General features: G+C 37.0%; 1 protein-coding gene across 9 annotated transcripts in view; it reads right to left on the bottom strand.

The window, feature by feature from the left end:
* Positions 1–22,970, bottom strand: part of WDR64 (WD repeat domain 64) — an 87,812-nt gene that overhangs the window by 29,666 nt on the left and 35,176 nt on the right. For all 9 annotated transcript variants that reach the window (XR_001873441.1, XM_017806607.1, XM_017806605.1 and 6 more), the window contains 6 exons: positions 7,960–8,086; positions 5,756–5,904; positions 4,595–4,718; positions 3,122–3,291; positions 1,198–1,368; positions 204–334 (listed from right to left, as the gene is read on the bottom strand). Coding sequence is in view for 8 of the 9 variants with exons in the window: in XM_017806607.1 (XP_017662096.1) it covers positions 204–334; positions 1,198–1,368; positions 3,122–3,291; positions 4,595–4,718; positions 5,756–5,904; positions 7,960–8,086 (872 nt within the window). In the remaining variant the exon portion in view is untranslated. The remainder of the gene's footprint in view (positions 1–203; positions 335–1,197; positions 1,369–3,121; positions 3,292–4,594; positions 4,719–5,755; positions 5,905–7,959; positions 8,087–22,970) is intronic.

Raw genomic sequence — 22,970 nt, 5'->3', positions numbered from 1 at the left:
ATCACATCTCCTACCTGCACTGTCAGGACTAGCTAGCAAAGTAATTTGAAGTGGAAGGCAGGAGGGCCAACATAAATTGCTACTTTAACTCCTGCTTGTCAATCACCCTGTATATTTGGGCATCTTAGAATTTCCAGTATGCCATTTGGAAAGTTTGTATGAAATACTGGAGATCAAACAGCCTCCATGAAAGCAATACTTACAGGCATCTCACAGAGGCAGATTCAAAATCCCACAAAATTATTTCACCATTTCCACTTCCTGTAGCTATCAAACTCCATCCTTCTACTTTTAAAACAGTAAAACAGTTAATTTCCACAGAAGGTGCAAAATTCTACAAAGACAGTTAAAAGAAAAGTATGAGTAGGAGCAACATGGACACTAGGGAGTGAAATGTTTTAACTGTTAAACTAACAAAATGCCTAAACAGACAGTGTCTACAACTGCATTTTGGATGCTATTCTAATACTACTGTATTTGAGCTACATAGAAGCACCAGAAGGAAGCAAGGAGTGATAATATTGGGAGACTCCCTGCTGCAGAGAACAGGGCCTCCAACCTCACCTGCTATTTACAGCACAGTTGCAATTTGAGCATGTAAAAACATGTGTAAGAGCTGAAGATTAATCAGAAGTAGGTATCTATGGAGATACTATAATCAAGTTAAAGGAATAAGTCCCTTAACAGAGATATAATAACCTTTCCACAAACATCACCCAGATCTGTTACAGAGTTAGTGAAATTTTACAAAACAGGACTTAAATCTCGGGGACTATTCAAGTTAAATCAGTCAACCATTGAAACATAAATTTGATATCTTATTTTACCAAAGCAATAAAAAGAGAAAATAGAATCACTTTGATACTCAACTTGATCTTTATGTGCCACTATTACTGAAGGTCAGCCTAGCTGTAGTATAAATGGCATTTCATTTCTATAAGAGTTTATTTGAGAACCTCAACTTACTATATTTTATAGGAATGAGAAGTGTATGTTCAGACCATCTCCTTTTGTGTATTTATTTCAATGTACTGAAAAGTACGGAATCATTGAATGAATAAGGTTGGAAGAGACCACAATGGGCAATACTTATTTGGTTCTTAATCTGTTGCTAAAACATGAAATCCTTAGTGGCACAATAAACATTTTACTTTCCAATCTTCTATAAATGACGTGGAACTTTGAAGTGTTTCTCACCTCTGTATCATCACTCAGAGAACTGATGTTAGACAGCAGCCGAATAGCTGGAAAAAACTCTTGTGAGGTGTCAGGCTTCAGTAACAGATATACAACTGGATTCCTTCGTGGAAAAGACACTGCATCAGGAAGCACCCATGCGACATGTAGATGTGTTTGAGTTGAGTTACCCTATTAAAATAACTGACTTAATGAAAGAGGAAGAAAAGGATTTCTCTAGTCATAAAAAAAATTATAGCAAGTGTATATCCAAAGCTTGTTTTCTGCGCCAAATTACAAAACCTGTTACAGGTATCAACTAGAACATGCCTACAATGCAAACTGAAGTTTCATCCAGAGATATTCCAGCTCACCTTAAGTTACCTGCTGTTATATTAGAAGCTGTGCAGCTGCGGCGTTCAGAGCTGTTTATTTCATTAACATTGCTACTCTCCAGTTCATATCTACCAAAACATCCAGTAAAACCGGTGGTTGTTCCAACTGTGTGAGAGAAGAAGCCACAGTTCAGCTACAGCCCCAAGTCATTGATTCCTCCTCATTGTGCCTAGAGGCAATTGGGAGTCACTTTGAGAGTTTTCCTGACTATAAGAAATAGTACCTACTCTAACATTGATATTTCTGTCCATTCTGAGAAGTGTTACTGAACTGAGCTCCTTAGGTTTTCTACTGTTTTCATAGATGTCTTAAGCTCAAGAATGAAGAAATAATTAAGATTTTAGTAAATCTTATAATACTAAGTATATCAAACTAGAAATACTTCTGGGGAAGGATTAAAAATTGAGAGATCTATAGTAGATTCCTGCAAAGGATGAAATGTTTTGGGCTGCTACTCCAGTTTACCTTACTAATTGCTATATTTGGAGCCTTTTAAAAAGCTAACAACCACCTGTATTTCTCATTATCACAGAAACATCTGTGGGAAAATGTAGATCTGCACATATGTGAAACAGTATTAATGTACTTAGATTCATAGAGACTTGAAGGACATTGAACTCCTCACTAACCTGTTTGTCAAGGGATACATTTACATAATTTACAGTAAATGAACTGTTTTAACAATTTCAGTAATAACAGTGGGGACCAATTGGTGTGAAGGAGTATTTCAGAAAAGTCTGAATAGCAAAAGCAAACTCTGTAAGAAACAGGTTTTTATTAGCAGGAGGCTCAAAAGGATAACTTATTTACTGAGATGAGAGCCTGTCTGTTTTTTCCCCAAATGTATCATTTGTCTTAAAGTTATTGCTTCTCCCGACAACCTTTGCTCCCTTGCGCATAGTAGATTTAAAGTTTCAGAAGAATTTTGTCCCAAGTAAAACATTCCAATTTGAGACATGAAAATTTCACAGAAACATGGTTTGCATGAGAAATGAGACTATAATCATTATGAAACTATATAAATGAAATTATAGTAAACTGCAAATGCATCTTGTTAGTTTTAGTTGAAGGGAACACAGAGTAGATGCTCAAAATCAAGCCCAGAAAGTCAATCTGATTTGTGTTTCTTTGTTTCAGTTCCTAAGAAGCCACTGTTTTAACCTAGTAATTTTAAACAAAAAGAAAATTAAAAAATCTTTTCACCAAAATATCTCTTTAGAAACACTTTAAATAAGGTAAAAACCTTAGTCACAACAGCAATATTTTAAGGCCTTAAAGGATCTCTAACTACTGAAACCTCAATCACAAATGAAAAAGCAAACGCAAGGAAAGAAATTATCGGAATGCTGAAAACCAGCAATGGACTAATGAACATTTCAACACTAGACAGAAAGGCAGAAAGCTAATTTGATGACATTGAAAAACTAAATTGTTCCTTGACAGTTTCTAAAAGTTCCTCTAACAATTAATGAAAAAGTCCTATTTTACCTCAAAATTTAGGGGCTACCAAATGAAATTAAGGCAAAAAAAAAAAGTCTATTTGAAAAACCTGAATGATTTTCATCTCCCCTCTCTGTTCCAAAACAAGAAGTGCATGTTGACTCTCATCAGCCTTCAGGTAGACTATCTTCAGGACGCGATGCTCATCTTCGCTGTGCTGGGCCAAAGGCAAGGCTTTAAATTCTTGCCCACTTTCAAACTCCCAAATTTTCACCGTTCCTACACAGGGATGACAAAATGTAGAAAAGGGAATGAACTTTCATCCATACCCTGTGCTTCAAAGTCAGAAGCTTGAATAGGATCAAACAGGGAAAAGACAAGAAAAATGAAAATCCAAGTTAAGGTTGAGAGCTAGGTCACTGGGCTTTCAAAAATTGCAACAGTGTATGTGTTTCTTAGCAAAGCAGACCTAGGGACAAAAAAACACACCAGAAAACACCTTTACCACTGTGCCCTCCATTCTTCCATCTTTTTTCCCATGTCTATTTTGTTCTGCAGCCCAGGATAAAAGACTTCTTCTTACTTTACTTCTGTTTCTGGATAGCATTATCAGGGAGCAAGCAGAGTGTGAGAAGACTTCAAGTTCTGACCTACATCAATGAGCAGAGGGACCTGATTGCTGGACTTATCCCACAGAGCTACTGGGGAGAAGGAGCTACAGAATTTTCTTAAGTGATGAAATTATTATATATAACTTCCCTTTTGTAAGACTTGACAGCATTCACCTTCTGTTGTGCTCTTAAGATCCATAATGCATGCAGTCTCTGCTCCCAAGTAGAAACAAGAAATATTAGCCAGTATGCTGCGTGGAAAAGGCCATCATCTCCTCTTCATGTGAGGCAGATTTCATATATTTTATATATTTTAATAATTCAGGTGTGTACTCCTGAACATTTGAATGTGAGAATTATTCAGTCATGTTAAAAAATCATAAAATTATTAAAGCTTCCTGAAGAATTCAGTGTGCATTTGTGTATTGGTGAGGTCTTGTCATGTTACCTAAAACTCACGCACTCTAAACAACAGATGTGAAAAATTAAGGAAAAAAAAAATCTATCTATCTATCTATCTATCTATCTATCTATCTATCTATCTATCTATCTATCTATCTTCTAGTGTTCAGTGACTACAGACACTATAAAATTGAGCTTAGATACTAGAAAATTTAAAACCTCCCATTCTTTATCTGCAGCTGTTTAGTTATAGATCTAGATACTAAGTCTTAAGAGGAAACAACTTTTCAGACCAAGAGCTTTGGAGACAGTCTTCCAGAAAGTAACAGACTATCAGAGTACCAGAGCCCAAGCAGACAAAAATCGCCTTTCTGTGAAGCACCTATCAAATAAAACCCAACCAAGACACCCCACACCCACACCCCACAGGCTTTCCACAGACTGGCAGCTGTGCATTCAAAATTAATTCTGCTGTCACTGAGACAGTCAAGACAAAGAGTTCTGTCTGCTCATGTAATATGTCATTAAAAAAATGTAATAAAAATGTAGTAATTATTTAATTGCTTTACCATCACATGCCCCAGTAGCAACATAAAAACCATTTATTTCAATGGCTGCACAGGTCACTTCAGTATTCACCCCATGTGCATCTTCGATTTGATATATCTGATATCCTGTTTCTAGGTCCCAGACCTGAAAAAATAATATGATAATTATTTGTAATACATCCTCTAAAACTTGTGACACAATGTGTTCTAATGTAATTGGAGAAATGACTGTCAATAGCGAATTTTCACTTCCTGTTGTCTCCGTTTCACATCTTTGTAACATCTCTGTTACAACAGCACACTACCAAATTCTTTTACTGAAATACTAGTGTATTTTCCCTGAAAATGTCCCTGTCCCCAGAGAAGCTATTCTGGCCAGGGGAGGCTCTATGTAGTATGTATGCTGTGAGAAAGACCCCTGGTAATTCAGAGAGATTGATGTTAAGTCAAATGAGTATTTACAGTGCAAAAGCAAAGAAATCTAACTAGAAAGGATGGTTTCAGTTAGAATTTCGGTGCAGAATATAAAAATCAGACTTTACATAAACATTTGTTCCAAAAATGTAGGAACTATCTCTGGTCATTATCTAATTCTTTTAGAAATTTAAGCAATGCCTTAAAAAGTTGGTTGCTGTAGTGGGATAGCTCAGATTCAACTGGATTTATGAAGTACCACTGATTTCATATGCAGTGTCTGGAGCTGATTTTCTGCTGCACCAAATGCCCCAAACTATCTTGTAATTGTAATGGTGTAGCCATTGTGGTCTAAGGATGGCAGGGTTTACAGTGAGAAATAACATCTTTACTGATTGTATAAACTGAACAAACCTATACACAAACCAGCTTTTTTCCTCAGGAATGGCACACATCACCAGCTGGCCCAATAAAAGATGCTACCTCTCCCTACGAATCTTGCCATCTAACCTACCAACAGCTGATGAAAACTACAGGTTCTTGATACCTCTGATGATCACTGTCACACTGTTAAAAAGAAAAGTTGGATCTTCTGAACCCAAATAGGGTTTCTCATGGCTACCACTTCCCTGGAAGTAAAAAATAGCCACAAAACCAACACTTAGAATAATAAACACTAATAACTTATCAGATTGCCCAATAAATTATTCGAAACAAAAAAGCTGAGACTTTTATTTTTCAGTATAAATGGTGACAACTTACACTCACCTTCAGTATTGACTCAGTGCAAATGGTGAGAAGCTGGTGAAGAGTCCTGTTGTAAATCAGAGCATTGATGCTTTTCTCATGTGTTCGTGGCAGCTGTCTTGTATCTTCTATCACGTTAGCTAGGGGATAAATATCAATGACATCTGAACCTGCACAGGGTGAGAGAAGTGAGAATATATATATTTTGTCCATAGTATCAGTTACTTTCCCTGGACATAAAAGGATTTTATGTAAACCATAGGGTTCGTTTGCGTTCTTCTGAAGAGGATAAGGAATATTTTCTGTTTCTTGAGAATACCCATTCTCTGAAGCAGAAAACATTCACACATGCTCCCCACAAAGCACCAGTGAAACAATGGCTAAGTATTTACCTACCTTCAACAACCATCTGCCCACCTTTGATAGGATTCATTCTCTGACCACAAATTACTAGGAGTCATAAATCCCCTAGTCCCAGAGTTGGTTGGCATGGAATAGAATGAACCCAAATAAATAAAAATCTAACTGTGAGATTTATCACAAAATAAATTCTGGTATCTGCTTTGTTCTTACAGACAAAGCAATTCTATCTGCAGGGAATGATGATGTCTTTCCCGTACCTTCCTTTATACAGCACTGCAAGTCTGAATGGTGTTTTCCAGACACCTTCCAGTGTTCTTGGATTAGAAGAGTTGCAAAGACAGAAGCAGATGGGAACAACAAGACAAAAGAAAGGACAAGGTCTGTACAGTACTCTTAAGCCAGAATGCACACGAAGTATCACTGCCGATCTACCAGCAGAGGAGTAGCAGTGAGTACACAGCAAAGGATGAAATTGCCTAATCCTTGGTGTAAATCCAGACACAGAGGCCAGCAGTTTGGAAAAAGGCACAGAAGGAAAGCTATGGCAAAATTCAAATGAAGCATGAAGGTGAGCTGTGATTTATGGATGTTATTGAACTACTAAGTGAAAATCTCCTCTGTAGAGCCAGGTAAATGTCAATGATAATTAATTTGGTCACATATAGGCTCAGACTCTTGCCCTCTTCAGGGGCAAGGAGACATTCCCTTAGGCTTTTAATGGAACCATTAACAGAGTCCAGGACCAGATTTTCACAAATATTTAGGCACTTATAGAATCATTATTTACAAGGGCAAAGTTACCTCATTTTGTCAAGGATTGATCTGTTTATATTCCCTACATTACTAAGCCTTGAAAATCTCACTAACTTAAATTTGAACTAAAGATAGTATCTGTATCCTTTAGTAATCAAAAGATTCAGCAGAAACTACCAGTTCACTGAAAACAAAATGTTTCACATTCATCTGAGATTTGACAAGCTTTGCAAGCTTTGTGCCTTGTTTCTAATCCAAGGACAGAAAAATCTGTCTCCAAAGACAACTACCTTATTTTCCTGGTATGACTTAGGCCTCTATAGTCCCAGAAGAAGCTCAAAGCTGTTTTTTTTTAGTGACTACATCTCTGGGGCAGACAAACCCTTCTGGTTTCAAGAGTCTCTGTCTTAGATACAGAAGACTAACATCCTTAGTGACAACTGCAAAGGTCTGGTCCCTCAGAGATTCCAGGCTCCCTGCTACAGAGTCAGCAAACAGAGCCCAAAATTGAATTCCCACAATATTTTATCTGAGTCCCACAGAACTCAGATTGAGTTCCCACAATATTTTATTCCTCATCAGTCGAGCAGTATGTCTGTTGACACCACAGATTGTGGGGCTGTCTGTAGCTACTGAGTTAAATAAGGACTTTGAATATACTTGTGAGGGCTCCATAGAGACTTTATGTTGCTGTTTTGACCTCCATATGAGATGAGGAGGGTGCTAGAGGAATTGTTAGGGGAAGATCAGCAGCTTAGTAGCTTTCAAGAAATGACAAGTCTATAGAACAATATCTGTAGTTTAATTTTGCTATGGGAGGCTCACCTCGCCTTCATAGAAGCCTTTCTCATTTCCTTTGGTTCTTGCATTTAATTCCTATGCTGCATATTTTCATGCATATTTTGATATTGAAATTAACACCAGATATAACCCACTTTAAAATGATCTTATTGTGCAAATACCCTTGCCTCTCAGTATTCTGTATATTCTCATATACTCTATTCCTGAACTCAACTTCAGTTGTATGCAATCATAAAGGAAATCACCATAAAAGAAATTGCATTCTAGGAGAAGGGTCATGCTCTCATACATCAACTGCAATAACATACCAGTGATAAGTACGCCGTGATCATTGTCAAATACCATGGGAAAGGTATCCAACTCTTCAGGACTCACTTGATTATCATGGAAGACCTGCAGCGGTGCAAGGGTTTGTATATCCCACACTCTAAAAACCTAGAGGAAGAGAGAGAAGAGAAAAGCTAGTACTGTATCCTGATTGGATTGTCAACTACATTTTGTTTCTATGACAGTAATATTATAGCTTCCAATATAAATTGCATTGTTAAGCATCCCAAAATAAGCAATACAAATATCAGAGGTATCTCTTTACCCATTCTACTAAGCACAAAAGGCACAGAGAGTCTGAATTTTGTAATCTTGGCCTGATAAGTCCACAGGAGAACCCGACCTCATGAGAGTTAATGACAAGATGTCTCCATTGTGTCATAATTTTCAGTCACATACAGGTAAATGCCAGTTGTTTAAAAACTTATATTGGAACTGAACTATGAAATGGTGTGCAACAGTACGCAGATAAATTTCAGAGGGTTCTGGATAAAGAAATTCCTGAAACTTTTAACTGACAGCAGATGTTGAAGAAAATCAGGATCAGGACACATTGCAGAAGTATCATTTTTATGCATCTAAAATTCTTGTGTTCTCCATAGGAAAATGCTACCAATCACAGTCAGGGTACCATCCTCTGAGAAGCACTAGAGGGATTAGATGTATTGGTTCTCACTTTCAGTTTCAACAGAAAACACAGCACCTGCTTTAAACTCTCAAATTGCTCATCAATAATCATGTTAGCAGCAGTTATTCATCCTTCCTGTTCAAAAGCTGTGTTGAACTTACTGCTATCCCATGCAAACTGCTCTCAAGTCTACAACTTTCTCATGAGGGGAAGAGGAGGGGCAGGCACTGAGCTCTTCGCTGTGGTGACCAGTGACAGGACCGCAGGGAATGGCCTGAAGTTGTGTCAGGGCAGGTTTAGGTTGGATATTAGAAAAAGGTTCTTCACCCAGAGGGTGGTTGGGCACTGGAACAGGCTCTCCAGGGAAGTGGTCACAGCACCAAGCCTGCCAGAGTTCAAGAAGTGTTTGGATGATACTCTGAAGCACATGGTTTGACTCTGAGGGATGGTCCTGTGCAGGGTTAAGGGTTGGACTTGATGGTCCTTGTGGGTCCCTTCCAACTCAGCATATTCTGCGATTCTGTGATTATTTAATATTTACTTTTTCAGATCTCATGGCTTTCAGTGTGGTGTATTTCCCTGCACAATAACCCTACTATGCTCTCAGAAGTTATTCTGTCATCACATCTGCCTGCAATTCTTATTTACTTGCTAAAACTGTGGAGACTTTTATATAGGCATTTATGCAAGTTGTTTGTATTTATTAGATTATGCTACTATAGGTGGGGCTGCACTTTTAATTGGGATTTTAACACAAAGACATATGTTGGTACAATGCTTTTATCAATATTCTGAGTGTTATGGGCATTCACAAAAGTCATAACCTTGTTTTAAAGGATGTTACAGTGGATCCAGCAAAATTCAGAAAAGGAAGGGAAGAAACAGATACGTCAATCAGTGCTTAAACAGAGCAACTTTGGCAATTCATGCATGAGTGTTTAAGAATGTTAAGTAGAAGAAAATTTCTCCTTAATATTTTGTTTGTTTTCAGGAAAACTCAAAACGAAAGGACTCTGAATAACTTCTCACTGAGATTAAATTTTCTCTGAGAGAGTACTGAGTCAAAAAAATCACGTCCATCACATTCCTCTGATCGACTTGTGATTACATTTCAGGAGTTCACTCAGGCATGCAATTTCTAAAGCAAAAAGTAAAACAGGCATTGAGAAGACTTGAAAAAGGAAATCCATTTGAATAGAAAAAAATTACGGAGCTGTTAATCCAGCTGACAGTAGAACACCAAAAAACAGAAAACGAATCGGTGATGAAAGTTGAGAAAGTTAGGGCAATATTGCAGGTGGATCACCAAGCTCAATTCTGGTACACTCACAATTAGAGCATGTAAAAACAGGTGTAAGAGCTGAAGAATAATCAGAAGTAGGTATCTATGGAGATATTACAGTCAGGTGAAAATCATAAATCACTGAACAGAGATATAATAACTTTTCCATAAACGTCTCCCAGATCTGCTATAGAGCTAGTGAAGTTACACAAAACAAAAGTGAAGACAATTCCAATAGTCTCATGGACTATTAGAGTTAAATTGGTCAGTAAGTAAATATGGATTTGATGTTTTATCAAAGCAATAAGAAAAGAAGGTGTTTTTACAACACAAATGAATATAAGTAAGAGCCTCTTGTGCTATTTATTGCTGCTTGTTCAGCTGTTAATGCCAGTACCACATTAAGGAAATGCAGTTATTTAGAGTGACAGCAAAAACCTAGACACATCACAGCATTCATAAATCTCTTCCCTTCCTAATGGCTGCCTCCTTTTCCCAGCCCATGGGCAGGGATGGAGAGATTACATAAACCAGTGTTCCACATGAGTAACTCCCACACAAGGAATCACCAGCATGGCCCTGAGATACAATGTCACTGCTGTTCATCTGCATCAGCCCACATGACTGTGCAGGAATTCATGCATGAAGAGAGGCAACAAAAGGCATGCTTATTTAGAAATTAGGAGGTGACTGGGGGGAGTTGCCTGACTTTTCACTGACAGTAACTTTACTGTCCTACTTATTTATTAAAGAACGTCCACAGCCTGAGAAATACCAGGAATTCCTGAAGACCTCTGAAAACATATTCTTTATGGCAAAATGCTTCAATACTGTATCTTCTGAAATAAAAAAATAGACTATATACAAGCAAACAAAACATATTAGGGAGGAGAAGGAGTGTGGAAAGAAAGAGCTTCAAGTGCTTTTGGAAACAACACACTGTTTCCACCTTACAGGAAAATTTGAGCTGTACTTCCAGCAACATTATATCTACAACAGTGGATTACATTAATGAAAAACTTGGTTTGGTTTAGTTGTTAGCAGAATTGGCCTTGACCCACAGATAGACCTTTTAAGAGTTAGCAGAGCAGGGATTCTTGCCTGTCTTCCCACACTGTGGACAGCCTTCTTCCCACAGTCAGTGGATGCGCTGGCACTCAGTGGATGCACATGGCATCTCTTTCCTATCTCTGCTGCAACAGCCTCAGCAAACTATGCTGTCACCCTCTCCAGGACTGCAGTCTGGATCAGTTCCCTCTGTTCTGGGATGTTCTTCTTGTGTCGTTCATTTTTGAACCCAATGGCAAAACCATGTAGTTACAGATGGAATTTCCACAGACACTAATAGAAATTGAGGACCAAATCCCTCCAGAATTCAGTGGGGGTTCTTGCCAAGGCTTTCTGAGATCCCTTAAAAAATTTAAATGTGTATATTTGCATTCATAAACACTTTTCTTTTGAGAACCACCTTCCTTTAAGCCCTAAAACTCATAACATAGAAAAGAAGCCTGAAATATTTTTTCCATCAGCTTTAAAGCCTATCTTTTATGAGCATGTAAAACCAGCAACACACCTCTCTTCTAATTTTCTTAATCCACTCACAGAGGTAGACAGAGAGCAAAAGATTCATCTTAACAACTAAAACATGAAGAGCAGAGGGAAATGGAAAAAAGATGGCAAATAGGCCCAGAAAAAATTGGTAAATAAATCTTTTATATAGTCTTAGTACAATAAAGTTTAGGCTCGGGAACACTTATCTCCTGCTGGGTTGTTATGAGGATGCCACCGTGGAAATACGCTTTGATTTTGGAAGAAGAAAATCCTCTTGTTCTCCTTTCTATCTGTAATTAACTGAGATAGGCAAGGACTAAAGAATTTCAGGTTTTACCCCTCCCTCTTCCCCCGTCAAAACATAATCCCTTCAAATTACTCCTAGTTAAGAATAAGAAAGTGAATTTAAAACACTGTTCTGCATAAAATATCTCAACAACTCTCTAGAGAAAACAGTAGCGCACTTTTGTGCTTCCAAACTCTCACATAATGCTGATACTTTTTGTAAGTTAAGGAATATTTGTTTTTTAAAAAAGTCAGCTTTCCTCAATCACCGAATGGTGATGCTGCAAGTCTTTAAAAGAACTTATGAAAAAAAACACTTATGCAGGAAAATCTAAAATCCAAACACTCTTGGGGCAGAAAGAACTTGCATTAGCCAGAGCATTCACTGTAGGCATAGACAGGAAGAGCAAGCAATAATTAAAGCTGATTTTCTGTTGAAGTGTTTAGTTTATCTGCCCTTATTTGCTATATTGTTCAACTGTTTGACGGGGTCATTGAAGGCTCCATGGTCTAAGCGAAAAAAATTACAAATTCAAACAGAACACCTGAACCCTTAAAGACAAAAATCACCAGGCATGAATGTCAAAATGCAGTTCTGCTTGCCGAGTTATTTAATAGACTAAGTTATCTGCAGAGAGTGCCGATGTGTGTCTTGTGATCCCTGAAGGTGATCCTGCAAAGTGTTACAACTCCCTGTAATAGTAAGAAGACTTAGGAACAAATTAATGTCAATGGGATTATTTGTGAGGTTAAGGCAAAGAGGATTTAGCTGTAAGCACATTAATGCAATGTGGTGCAGTAGATGGTACTATAACTAGTGCCTTATAGAGATAGTAATTTGGCAAAGGTCAAAATTATGAGCATTTCAAATCACTTCATCAGACAGTATAATTAACCTGGCAATATATAAAGGTAGTTTCCTTTTCCCAAACATGAATGGATCCTGGAGAGAAATCAAACTGTTATATGCAATAGTCTAATTGCATAGTAATGAGTGTGAAGGATATTTACTGGGCGCTGCGACTGAGAGTGTGTAAAGGTTCTGTATGTCTGTCTCTGTACTCTGTGTGTGGTGTGCTGACAATAGATATAGCTGACCACTAATGCAAAGATAACATAATACTCAGCACTTCTGTAGAACAGTTTCAGTGGACATTTAGATGGTGTGGGGGTCAGAAAGAGGAAGCAAGAAGTGTAGGACAAAGAGGTGGCTGCCCATGAACACCTGGATCAGAAGACATATAAAACAGTCAGGTTCCTCCTGTCAATCTCCAGCCAGTCTTGGAATGATTCTCTCACCTTAGACATAGTTTTTGAAGTACAGAACAGCTGAGGTTGGAAGAGACCTCTGGGGGTCACCTTGTCTAACTCCATTGTTCAAGTGAGGCCACATAGAGCAGGGCCATGTGCAGATGGATATAAAATATCTCCAAGGACAGAGACTCCACAACCACTCTGGGAATCCTGTGCCAGTGCTTGGTCTCCCTCACAGTAAAAGAAGTGTTTCCTGATGTTCAGATGGAATCTCTTGTGTTTCATTTTTCATTGCCTCTGGTCCTGTCATTGGGAGCCTCTGAAAAGATCCTGGTACCATCTTCTTTACACCCTCCCTCCCGATATTTACATACATTAATGAGATATCCCTTGAGACTTCCATAGGCTAATTATGTAGGGTTTTTTTAAAGACTACCCAAGACACAAAGTAACTTGAATTAAGGGAAATGGGAGAGGAATTAACAGAAAATTGAGTAAGTTACATGAAAATTCTGAAGAATATTAAATTTTCTTGAAGGATTATGCAATATAAGAGGAGAATAAAATTCTTAATATATGGGAGAAACAAATAAACCGAAGAGAATGAAAGTACAGCAGCAAGGCAACTTTAGCTTTCAAAGCAGTATACAAAAAATGTACCTTATATAGATGTTGCCACATAATTTTTGTGAAGAATGACTGGAAGAGATTTCCCAAATACCTCTTTTTCAAATTATCTAAATTAAATTTAATATTGTTGATATACAGTACATTCCAGTAACAGCCATGATTAGCAATGGCTTCACATAAATTAAGCATTGTGCTTCCAGCTGAGCTGCTTTCATTTTTCAGGAAGACAAATGACTGTACTATAAATATATCCTTAAAACAATGTCAGGTGCTTTCAAAACAAGTTAGACAAACATCCACACTAACCAGCATTGATACAATCACCTACTCAGTTCCAGACAAACAAAATACACATATGACTTCCCACTGGGATATTGAACAGCAAGTTTGCCATTAAGAAGATCTGGGAGAGAGGACTGGAGACTGATAACATTAAGGTTTGAGTTAATTTGCGAAAGTCAGAAAACACAAAAATTAATAACATATCTTACTTTCCTTTATCTTCTCTGAAATGCTAAAAATCTGCCCTTGAGTTCTGTAAGAATAAAGCTAACATAGTTATAACAGAGTAATTTTGGATGGCCAATTTTAGCAGGGAAGTGTTTATGTGGTTGCATTATGTTGGCTGCATGAAATTTTGAAGAAATTATGAATGGAATGATAACTTCACATGTCCCAGAAAGGAGATGTGAGAAATCCCTGTTTACTGCACTACTCTCCTGCCATATGTAAAGGTGTGCATTGCTCTTTCAGTTTAGCTCCCAGAAATGAAATTACTTCTAAAAAGAAAAAACCAAAGAACATTCCCTTCGCTGATTTAAAACAAAGGCTTTGTGCTGTTAACAAATGATACCGTACGGTGGTATAAAGGCTGGGAATATATTCCTTACATTAGCCCTACTGATCTCCTAACAACACTGTTTGTTTTTATGATTTGATGACTGTAAACTCAAATCTTGCTCACCTGACTCACTTACGTAGCGTAATTCAACCAAACCCATCACTGGAGATGTTCTAGTAAAATCAATGAAAAAACTGGTGTAGCGAATTTTGGCTTTCTGACTTCCATTAACAACTCCAGTAGGCAAGACATGAAGTTGTAGCCTCTACTGTCCTAGTTGTGGATTCTCAGCCTGCACTAAGTGAGAGAGACTGGTTGCGACTGCTTCACAGCCCTTCAGCACAAGGGCTATACAGTCAGGTCTGGGCTCTGCCATTAGCCTTAACCTTATTGTTTCCACAGACTGTAAGATCATCTTTCAGATAATGGCCTTCTTCCTGCCACATCTCCAGGTTTAATAGCTCCTGTCCCTACAAGTGCTTTTTTTCCCCTCAGTGCTTCCTGAATGCACTCAAACAGTTCTGTTATATTAAAAAAATGGAGCAATAAATGCTTCATGATGCAGGACAAAAGTAAGAAGGAGAAAACTAATAATAGAAAATATAGAGGGCAATGAAGGGACGAGTGACAGGAAGGAGTTGAAAAAATAAATATAGCAGAGAGTTCCTATGCAGCATTCTTCTATCTGAGTTGGAGCATCAGGTCAGTTTTCTTTATGTCTCTAACCCACAGATTGTTCTCATATTAGCATACACTCTATAAAAGTAATTCTTCAGTTGACTGTGCCCATTAAAAAAAAGTATAGCCATTTCTACGAACATAGAGTATTGGAATTTGTAGAAAAATGCTGTAGTGCCAATGTAATAACCAGACAGATCAAGTACCTTTACACAGGTCTTGCCTTGTCTGGCTTGAAACATCCAATTCATGTCATAGTTCATTGTCTGTCTAGTGTATCCTGAAGCATCTGAGGATAATTCCTAGCTGCAATTTTGAGTCCAAAGGTGGCACTTCTTAAAGGACTTACATATTCTACTAGCATTTCTCATCAATAAAAAAATGTTGCTTTAGTGCTTGAATAAGCCATATTATTTTACTCTGTACTCCCCCAGACCTAAGCAAAAAGGTGTAAAATAGTGGGAGATACATTCCTCTTTTTATAACTCTCAAATGAAATTTCAATTATAAATAGAGAGAATAAGCTGTTGCAGCTAGCTTGGAAAACATGTTTCCTGAAAATTGCTTTAGTGGCTTCTGCAGAATAATTCCAACCAAAGAGTTATATACATTTATATTTACAATTATATACATACACTTCTACTTTTATGCCAATAACCCAATCTATGACTGCAATATGCTGGCACTTTAGTGAAGAGTCCATATGTTACGCAAAAACCTGACTCCGTATTTTGGTGCATTGACACAAAGGATGAGTTAATAGGTTCAGAAAATTTAACAGTAATTACTTTTTGGAAATATTTTCAAGCAAAACGTAAGTCAAGACAGACACACTGTAAGCATAGTTGTGATGAATGTGGTTCCTTTTGGTCTGTGGCATATAATTTAACAGATAATTGTGGTTGTGGGAAATCTCAGCACAAGATTTTGAGCATGTTCCTATGATTAGGAACACATCAATATTTCAGATCTAGTAAATTCACTTAACTGAAGGGCTGAAGAAAAAGACATGGTAGTGGACTACAGTGGTAACTGCACCTACACACACTGTTATCTCTTAAGGTCTTCACAATCTGAAAGATAAAGAACCAATTTATTTCCAGGAACATTTTGTTCTGAAGCAAGTTCAGCAGCACAGAATTATGACAATCCCTGCCTTGGCCCTTGCCTCTGCCTCAGTGCTACTACCATGAAAATACTAATTCATATGACTAAAGGTCATACAGAAATTATTTACAAACCTGTGGCTCTGCCTAATTTGTAGTTATTCATATGTTATAAGAAAGTAAGTTTAATTTTTGTGATAGGAGAATTCAATATTTTTAATAGCCTCCTTCCTATCAAGAAATCCTTATAATATTGGAGCAAACAAAGTGCTTATGTGCTGAAATAGCTAAAGAAATCTTTATTTTCTTAAATGAAACCATCATTTGAATTCAACTTCCAAAATAGTTTCTTAATTGTTGTCATAATAAGAAGTTTGTTTTGTTATTACTGGCTCAGGGCAACTTGTTTTCAGTTAAATTAAATATCACAGAGATTTCTTCAATATTTTCCAGAAAGCTGTATTGCATACTGGCCAAAATGCCACAGTGTAAATAAAAAAGTCTGCTCAAAACAATTCATATGAATTCCAAGTTTCAGTGCAACGTGTCCTGGCCTTTACTACTTTTGACAAGTGACCCAAGTGAGTGTGCTCTCTCTGCAGATCTATTGAGGTCTACCAAAGGAAAAAAAAAGATGATGCAAGAAGACGGCACTGCTCAGATAGCAGATGTTTCTCCTCTGACAAGCAGAACTCAGCTAGGGAAGTGTGCTGGTTTTGGCTGGAGTAGAGTTAATTTTCTACCCAGTGGATAGCATGGGACTGTGTTTTGGATTTGTGCTGAACACAGTGATAATAATATAGAGATGTTTCTGTTATTGCTGAGCAATGCTTACACAAAGCCAAGGCCTGCTGAGTAATCTGCACTTCTAGAATCATCTGTCTACTTCACCAAGTTAAGTCATACAAATAGACTTGAGCAGTGTCAGAACAGATTATCTGAAATCCAGTCAGACCATCCAGCAACAGATGGAAAGCAAGCAGACCAGTCCTCTGAATATGCATCTTCAAAATAACTTGAATAAAACAAATATTGTGTAGGTATCGATCTGTGTCATATTCAACAATTGGATCTCTAGATAATCAGATTGCCTTTTGTTTGTTTGTTTAAATATTGCAAGTCATTGCAAAAAAAAAAGGTTAAGCTATTGTGTAGTCATATTTCTTAACAAAAAGACTAATACAGAGAGTTGAAATTAAAAACAGACTTCAAAATCAAAAATTGCAGCCACAGAAAATAACTGAAATACTTGCAGCTGTCAAACCAATTGCTTGCACAGTGTGAATAAAACATACGATAAAAAGCCTTACAAAAAATAGGCAACAATGTGCTTCCTCATTTAAGTTATGTCACTGGGACAGTCTCCCTCAGTGCTTAATACTGACCCTTGTGTTAAAAATATTTCACTTACTTCTATTTACAATTTTTGACATATGGCTGAAGAGATCTTAAAAATTAACATAATAAAAGATTATTTATGTCTGCTTTCCTAAACTTCCTGGATAACTTAATTGCCTTTAATCTTAACATGCAGTTGAGAGTAACCTAATGTTTCTGAAGAACACCTGCACTTCAGAAAAAAAAGACAACTGTTTGCATTTACAAAGTTTTAGTTTTTGATTTCAGGTCTGCATGATCATACTGTTCTCTTCATGGAGACATTTGTTTTGTATCTTGACCATTGTGTGGCATGGGATGTTTCTTTTGATACTGAACACACTGATGCCTCCCTCCCCTTCTCCTAGTGTCCACTCTGTTTTCCATGCTCTGGGATGCTAAGACTGTTAATCTTCTAAACTAGCTCTTCCACTCTAATACAAATCCCCAGTGACCTCTAATTTTTTTCTCTAGTGCCGTGAGACCACGGTGTAGTATTTGTTAATTTTTACATTTTTGTATAAAGAATAACATACATTAACCTTCTGTAGTATGGAGCTGAGGCTCATTCCATCAAATGAATCCCTTAAGACTCTTGTAATAGATGTACAATATTTGTGGTATTTTTAAAAACTATTCACTGCAGGTTTTGAGCCCTTAATTCAGCCATTACTTCTCCAGACTGCACAAATGCTGCAGTACAAGTCTGAAACCAAAAGCCAATGTGATCCCTTACTTTTGAACTCTGCAATATAAATCAGATTACATATGGGCTGCAGAGATATTCTTGTGAGTACATTTGTGTATGGCTTTTCAGTCTTTCAGTTTCAGTTCTCCTTTGAGGTCAAAGGAGGCCAAAGCAGGTAGTAAAATTGTTGTTTGACTCCTTGTTTTAAAACATTTTTACACTTTTTAATATAGAAAGTTAACACTATGTTCCAAATATACTAAAGAAAACTGACTACTGAAAGACTATTAGATTTTTTAAAATACAGTCAGGAAGACTATGTTTTGTAGCTTTCCACCTCCTTGGATTTAGACTCCAGAAATGTAGCTCATATAGTATCTATTCAATACTAACTCTTGTTCTTCTTCATAAAATTATGTGGAACAGACCATAGGAAATTATGTGTTACAATTCTAGGGAATGAAAACCAGAAGTTAAGTGCAATATATGCAATCTAACTTAAACATGAAAATGGTTTGAGAAAATGTTTCTCTAAAAATATTCTCTAAAATATATTTCTCATGAATATCCCGTATTCCCACCATCCAGCCCTTTCCATTGTCTGACCCATGAGTCAGTAACCAAGGCAAGGACATTTAACACATTACCTAATCTCCAACCATTTGAATATATTTTTTAACAGATATAATCTATCTCTTTAGCAATTAAGGTTTCTACTTTCAGCAGAAAAGATGTGAGATGCCAATAGTACCCACGAGCCCAGAGTACTGAATATCAGCAGCATGTGTCTGCTTACAAGAGAAGTGATGAAAGTAGAGGACAGATAAAAATAGTTTCTTGATTCTGACATGCATGTTATTTCAAAAAATACAGTAGCGGCTTAAGCCAAGGCCATGTCTTGTCATTATAAGGTGCAAATTTAAGGAAAGTTTAATAAATGATTTGCATATTATCTATTTCTTAAGGTCTTTTTAGAACAGCTAAAAATAGAGAGGAGTTTATCTACTCTAAAATGTAAGGGGTTTTGTATTCTTCTTGTATGATGTTTAAAAATTTCCCTTTTTTTTCTAACTCCCCCTGGCTCTCTGATAGAAGCTCTGGTTGTCTACTTGTGAAACTATAACTTTCTCACTAAAGTTGCTTGCATAAGAAATGATGCCTATTTATGCCAGTGAGAATTAAAAAACTAAACTTGACTGGGAAGATGATGCTTTTGTCATTCATATATCACTTCCTGAAGGAAACAGAACCAAACAATACAGAGAATATACAAAAATTTACTTCATTTCTGACAGAGGCTTTGACAGTATAAAGAGTACCTGAGTTTGGGAAATACACATCTACCTAAAGAACACAGTGTTTAACCTGAAAGTGGCAGAAGAAATACTACAACATTCCTTCAGGTTCTGCTATAATGGAAATACATTTCCCTAGTGCATTAGTCTTATGTTTACCTTTCTGGTGCTGTTTTGCAGCTTTGTAATTTATATAGCATAAAAATATATTTCTATAATAAGTCAAGAAACTTTTCAATAATTCAGAAAATAGCCATAATAAGTCTGAGCCTTCAAATGTAACAATTATGTAACAAAGATAACAATTACAAATCTTAATTTAAAAAAGCACTCCCTACTCTTCAGCTTGTTCTGTAATTTTAGCAGAAAATGGCACAATAAAAAAGCTTTTATTTTAATATGGGTATCTGATACATTATAGATTAAACTTAACTTTGGGAATGTTCAGAAAAAGTATTAATTAATAAATGTGTTTCCCTAGTTCTGCTATTCTGTCAAACACTTAATGTAAAATCTACATATAAAGAGATTTTTTTCACTTAGATACAATTCTTCCATGAGGTCATTGATATTTCTCTAACTTATTTTCAGTGAAAATATATAGGCTGTCCTTGTTTTGCTTCAGTGGCCTCCTGTATCACAGTCACTAAAAGAAGAAAACAAAATAGAGAAAACTATTTTGATTTTTCTTATGTTAGACAGATTGAAAAGCAAATTGGTCTTTGTTTTTTAGGTGGAAACAACTTATGTTGTTTAAAGTAATGTTAAAAGTTCCCTAGCAAGTTGCACACTTTTGTGTAATACCTGGTTCTTGTCTATCCAAACACAAATGTGCTTTTAGGTTGGAAGCAATCCTGTTAAAGATGAGCTCCCTCTGCTATTGGGTATACTATATGTCATCTATAGAGATTGCAAATTCTTTGAGGCACAGAATGATTGTCACTTTATTTGAAAAGTCTACATTTAAACTTCTTTGAGAGGGATTCCTTCTTTTTGATATAATTTTCACTATAGCCACAAGATTTATCTGACATTGGGAAGTCTAGAAATTTATTTCTATTTCTTTTTATTTTTTGAGAAGTGTAATTTCTGCCTTATAACTCACTGCACAATTTAAAGACACATAGCTTTTAATTAATATATTCATTTGCACGTATGAGTGACCTTACTGATGTCACTGGCACATCTCAGCTGCATTTAGTTAAGTACAGGTGTCCATGTACTTAGAGACTTTTAAAATAGATTTTGCTTTACTCTGAATCATCATACTGAATCACAGAAAGGCCAGGAAGGCACCTCAAGAGATCTACATTTACTGCCCCAGAGGCTTCATTCTTAGTTGCTTTTCTATAAATGTACTAATGTTCATTCATTCATTCCCCTTCAGCCATGTCTTATGTCTTATTCCATTTTTCCTACATGTGTAGCTTGCAGGCTATCTGTCCAAACACTCCTTAATTCTGCAGTAATGAATCTCTGTAGCAAAGGTGCAGAGTTACCTACAGAATAGACAGGTATAGATTTACAGGAGTGAGGAAGGGGGAAAGATCATGGCTTCAGAATTACGTGAAGGTCGGGAAATTATGATGACTTATTTTCAGCTAGTAGTACTTTTAGAAAGATGTGGGATATTTTAAGAATAGAATTAAAGACATGAAAATGTGGTATTTACTGCCACCACAATGAGTAATGATAAGCAATTATAGCAGAAGAGCAGCATGAGCAGGATAAATAGCTCACTAATATTTTCTACATGACCCAACAAAATGCTAGGAACCTGTGAGATAGACGGATATCTCAGTAGACTAATTATATTAGCTCCTTATTGATTTATAGGAAGTATTTTTCATTGATCATACCTTCAATTTTAATGACCACTCTGAACTCTAATTCTTCTGTTCAAGGCCTGCAGCTTTAATCACCTTAGGGCAACTGGTTAATTTAGTATGTATGCTCTCTATCATTGTAGATGCTAATGAAAATACAGAGTAATGCTAAATATTGAAAATATTGCATTGGACTACTCTTGAAAGAGCTCCATAGACATTCACAACTACTCCTTCACAGGCTTCTCTTTTATTTTTGCACATATTTTTAGAAGTTTTTATTCTCTCCTGATCAGTCTTATTTTGACACACGAGATAAATCACCAATGCCATGATTCCACCAATAACTTCAAAGAAATCCATCACTTTCCAGAATCTTACAATATTTTGAAGAAGTGGTATTACTGATTTTATTAGTATTTGTCTTCATGGACAATTCTTTGGATCAGTAAGCCTTGTGAAAAACACTGTTTAGAAAGAGATCAATAGCTGAACATGGTGTATAGAGACATCAGTGTCAGAAAAACACCTATGGATTTTCAGTAGGCTGGGAGGCAAAGAGAAGGATAAAACTGTAGGCAGTTTTTGCAGGTGATCACTACTGAATGAAGCATTTGGGTACAGGTTATGTTTTTATTCTGGCAGTTACCAAAGTAATACGGAAATTACCAGAATGGTAATATCTGCTGCTCTAAGTATTCTTTTGTCACGTTCAGAAAGAAAATACGTCAAATAATTCCCTTCTAGTCTTGCTTCTAAATATAAAATAATTTGGAAATTTTAAGCTAAACTCTGCCTTTTTATTAAAATAAACAAACTGATAAGCAATTACTATCAGAAGTACTTACTCAAAATTAGATTCCTACTTACATTTATAACATTGTTTTCACAGAATGACAGAATCATTTAGGTTGGAAAAGATCTCCAAGAATATTGAGCCCAATCTTTGACTGACCACTACCTTGTCAACCAAAGCGTTGCGCTAAGGGCCACATCCAGTTGTTTCTTGAACACCTCCTGGGATGGTGACTGCATCACCTCCTTGGGCAGCACATTCCAATGTTTAACAACCCTTTCTGTGAAGAAATTCTTCTGATATCCAACCTGAACCTCCCCAGGCACAACTTGAGGCCTTTTCCTCTTGTCCTGTCACTGCTTGCGTGGGAGAAGAGCCCAGCCCCCACCTCACTACAACCTCCTTTCAGGTAGTTGTAGAGAAGGATAAGGTCTCCCCTGAGCCTCCTCTTCTCCAGGATCCCTGATCCACCTCTCATAGGACTTACCCCACCAGCTCTGTTGCCCTTCTCTGGACAAACTCCAGCACCTCAATGCCCTTCCTGAATTGAGGGACCCAAAACCGAACACAGGACTCGAGGTTTGGCCTCACCAGTGCTGACTACAGGGCAACAATCACTGCCATGGTCCCGCTGGCCACACTATTCCTGATACAAGCCAGGATGCCCTTGGTCTTCTTGGCCACCTGGGCACTGCTGACTCATATTCAGCTTCCTGTTGACCAGTACCCCCAGGTCCTTTACCACCGGGCCACTT

This window comes from Lepidothrix coronata, unplaced genomic scaffold (genome assembly GCF_001604755.1).
Source record: "Lepidothrix coronata isolate B3197 unplaced genomic scaffold, Lepidothrix_coronata-1.0 Scaffold16, whole genome shotgun sequence".
Lineage (NCBI taxonomy): Eukaryota > Metazoa > Chordata > Aves > Passeriformes > Pipridae > Lepidothrix > Lepidothrix coronata.
The sequence above is the reverse complement of the archived record's forward strand: the minus strand, read 5'-3'. Positions and strand labels throughout refer to the sequence as shown.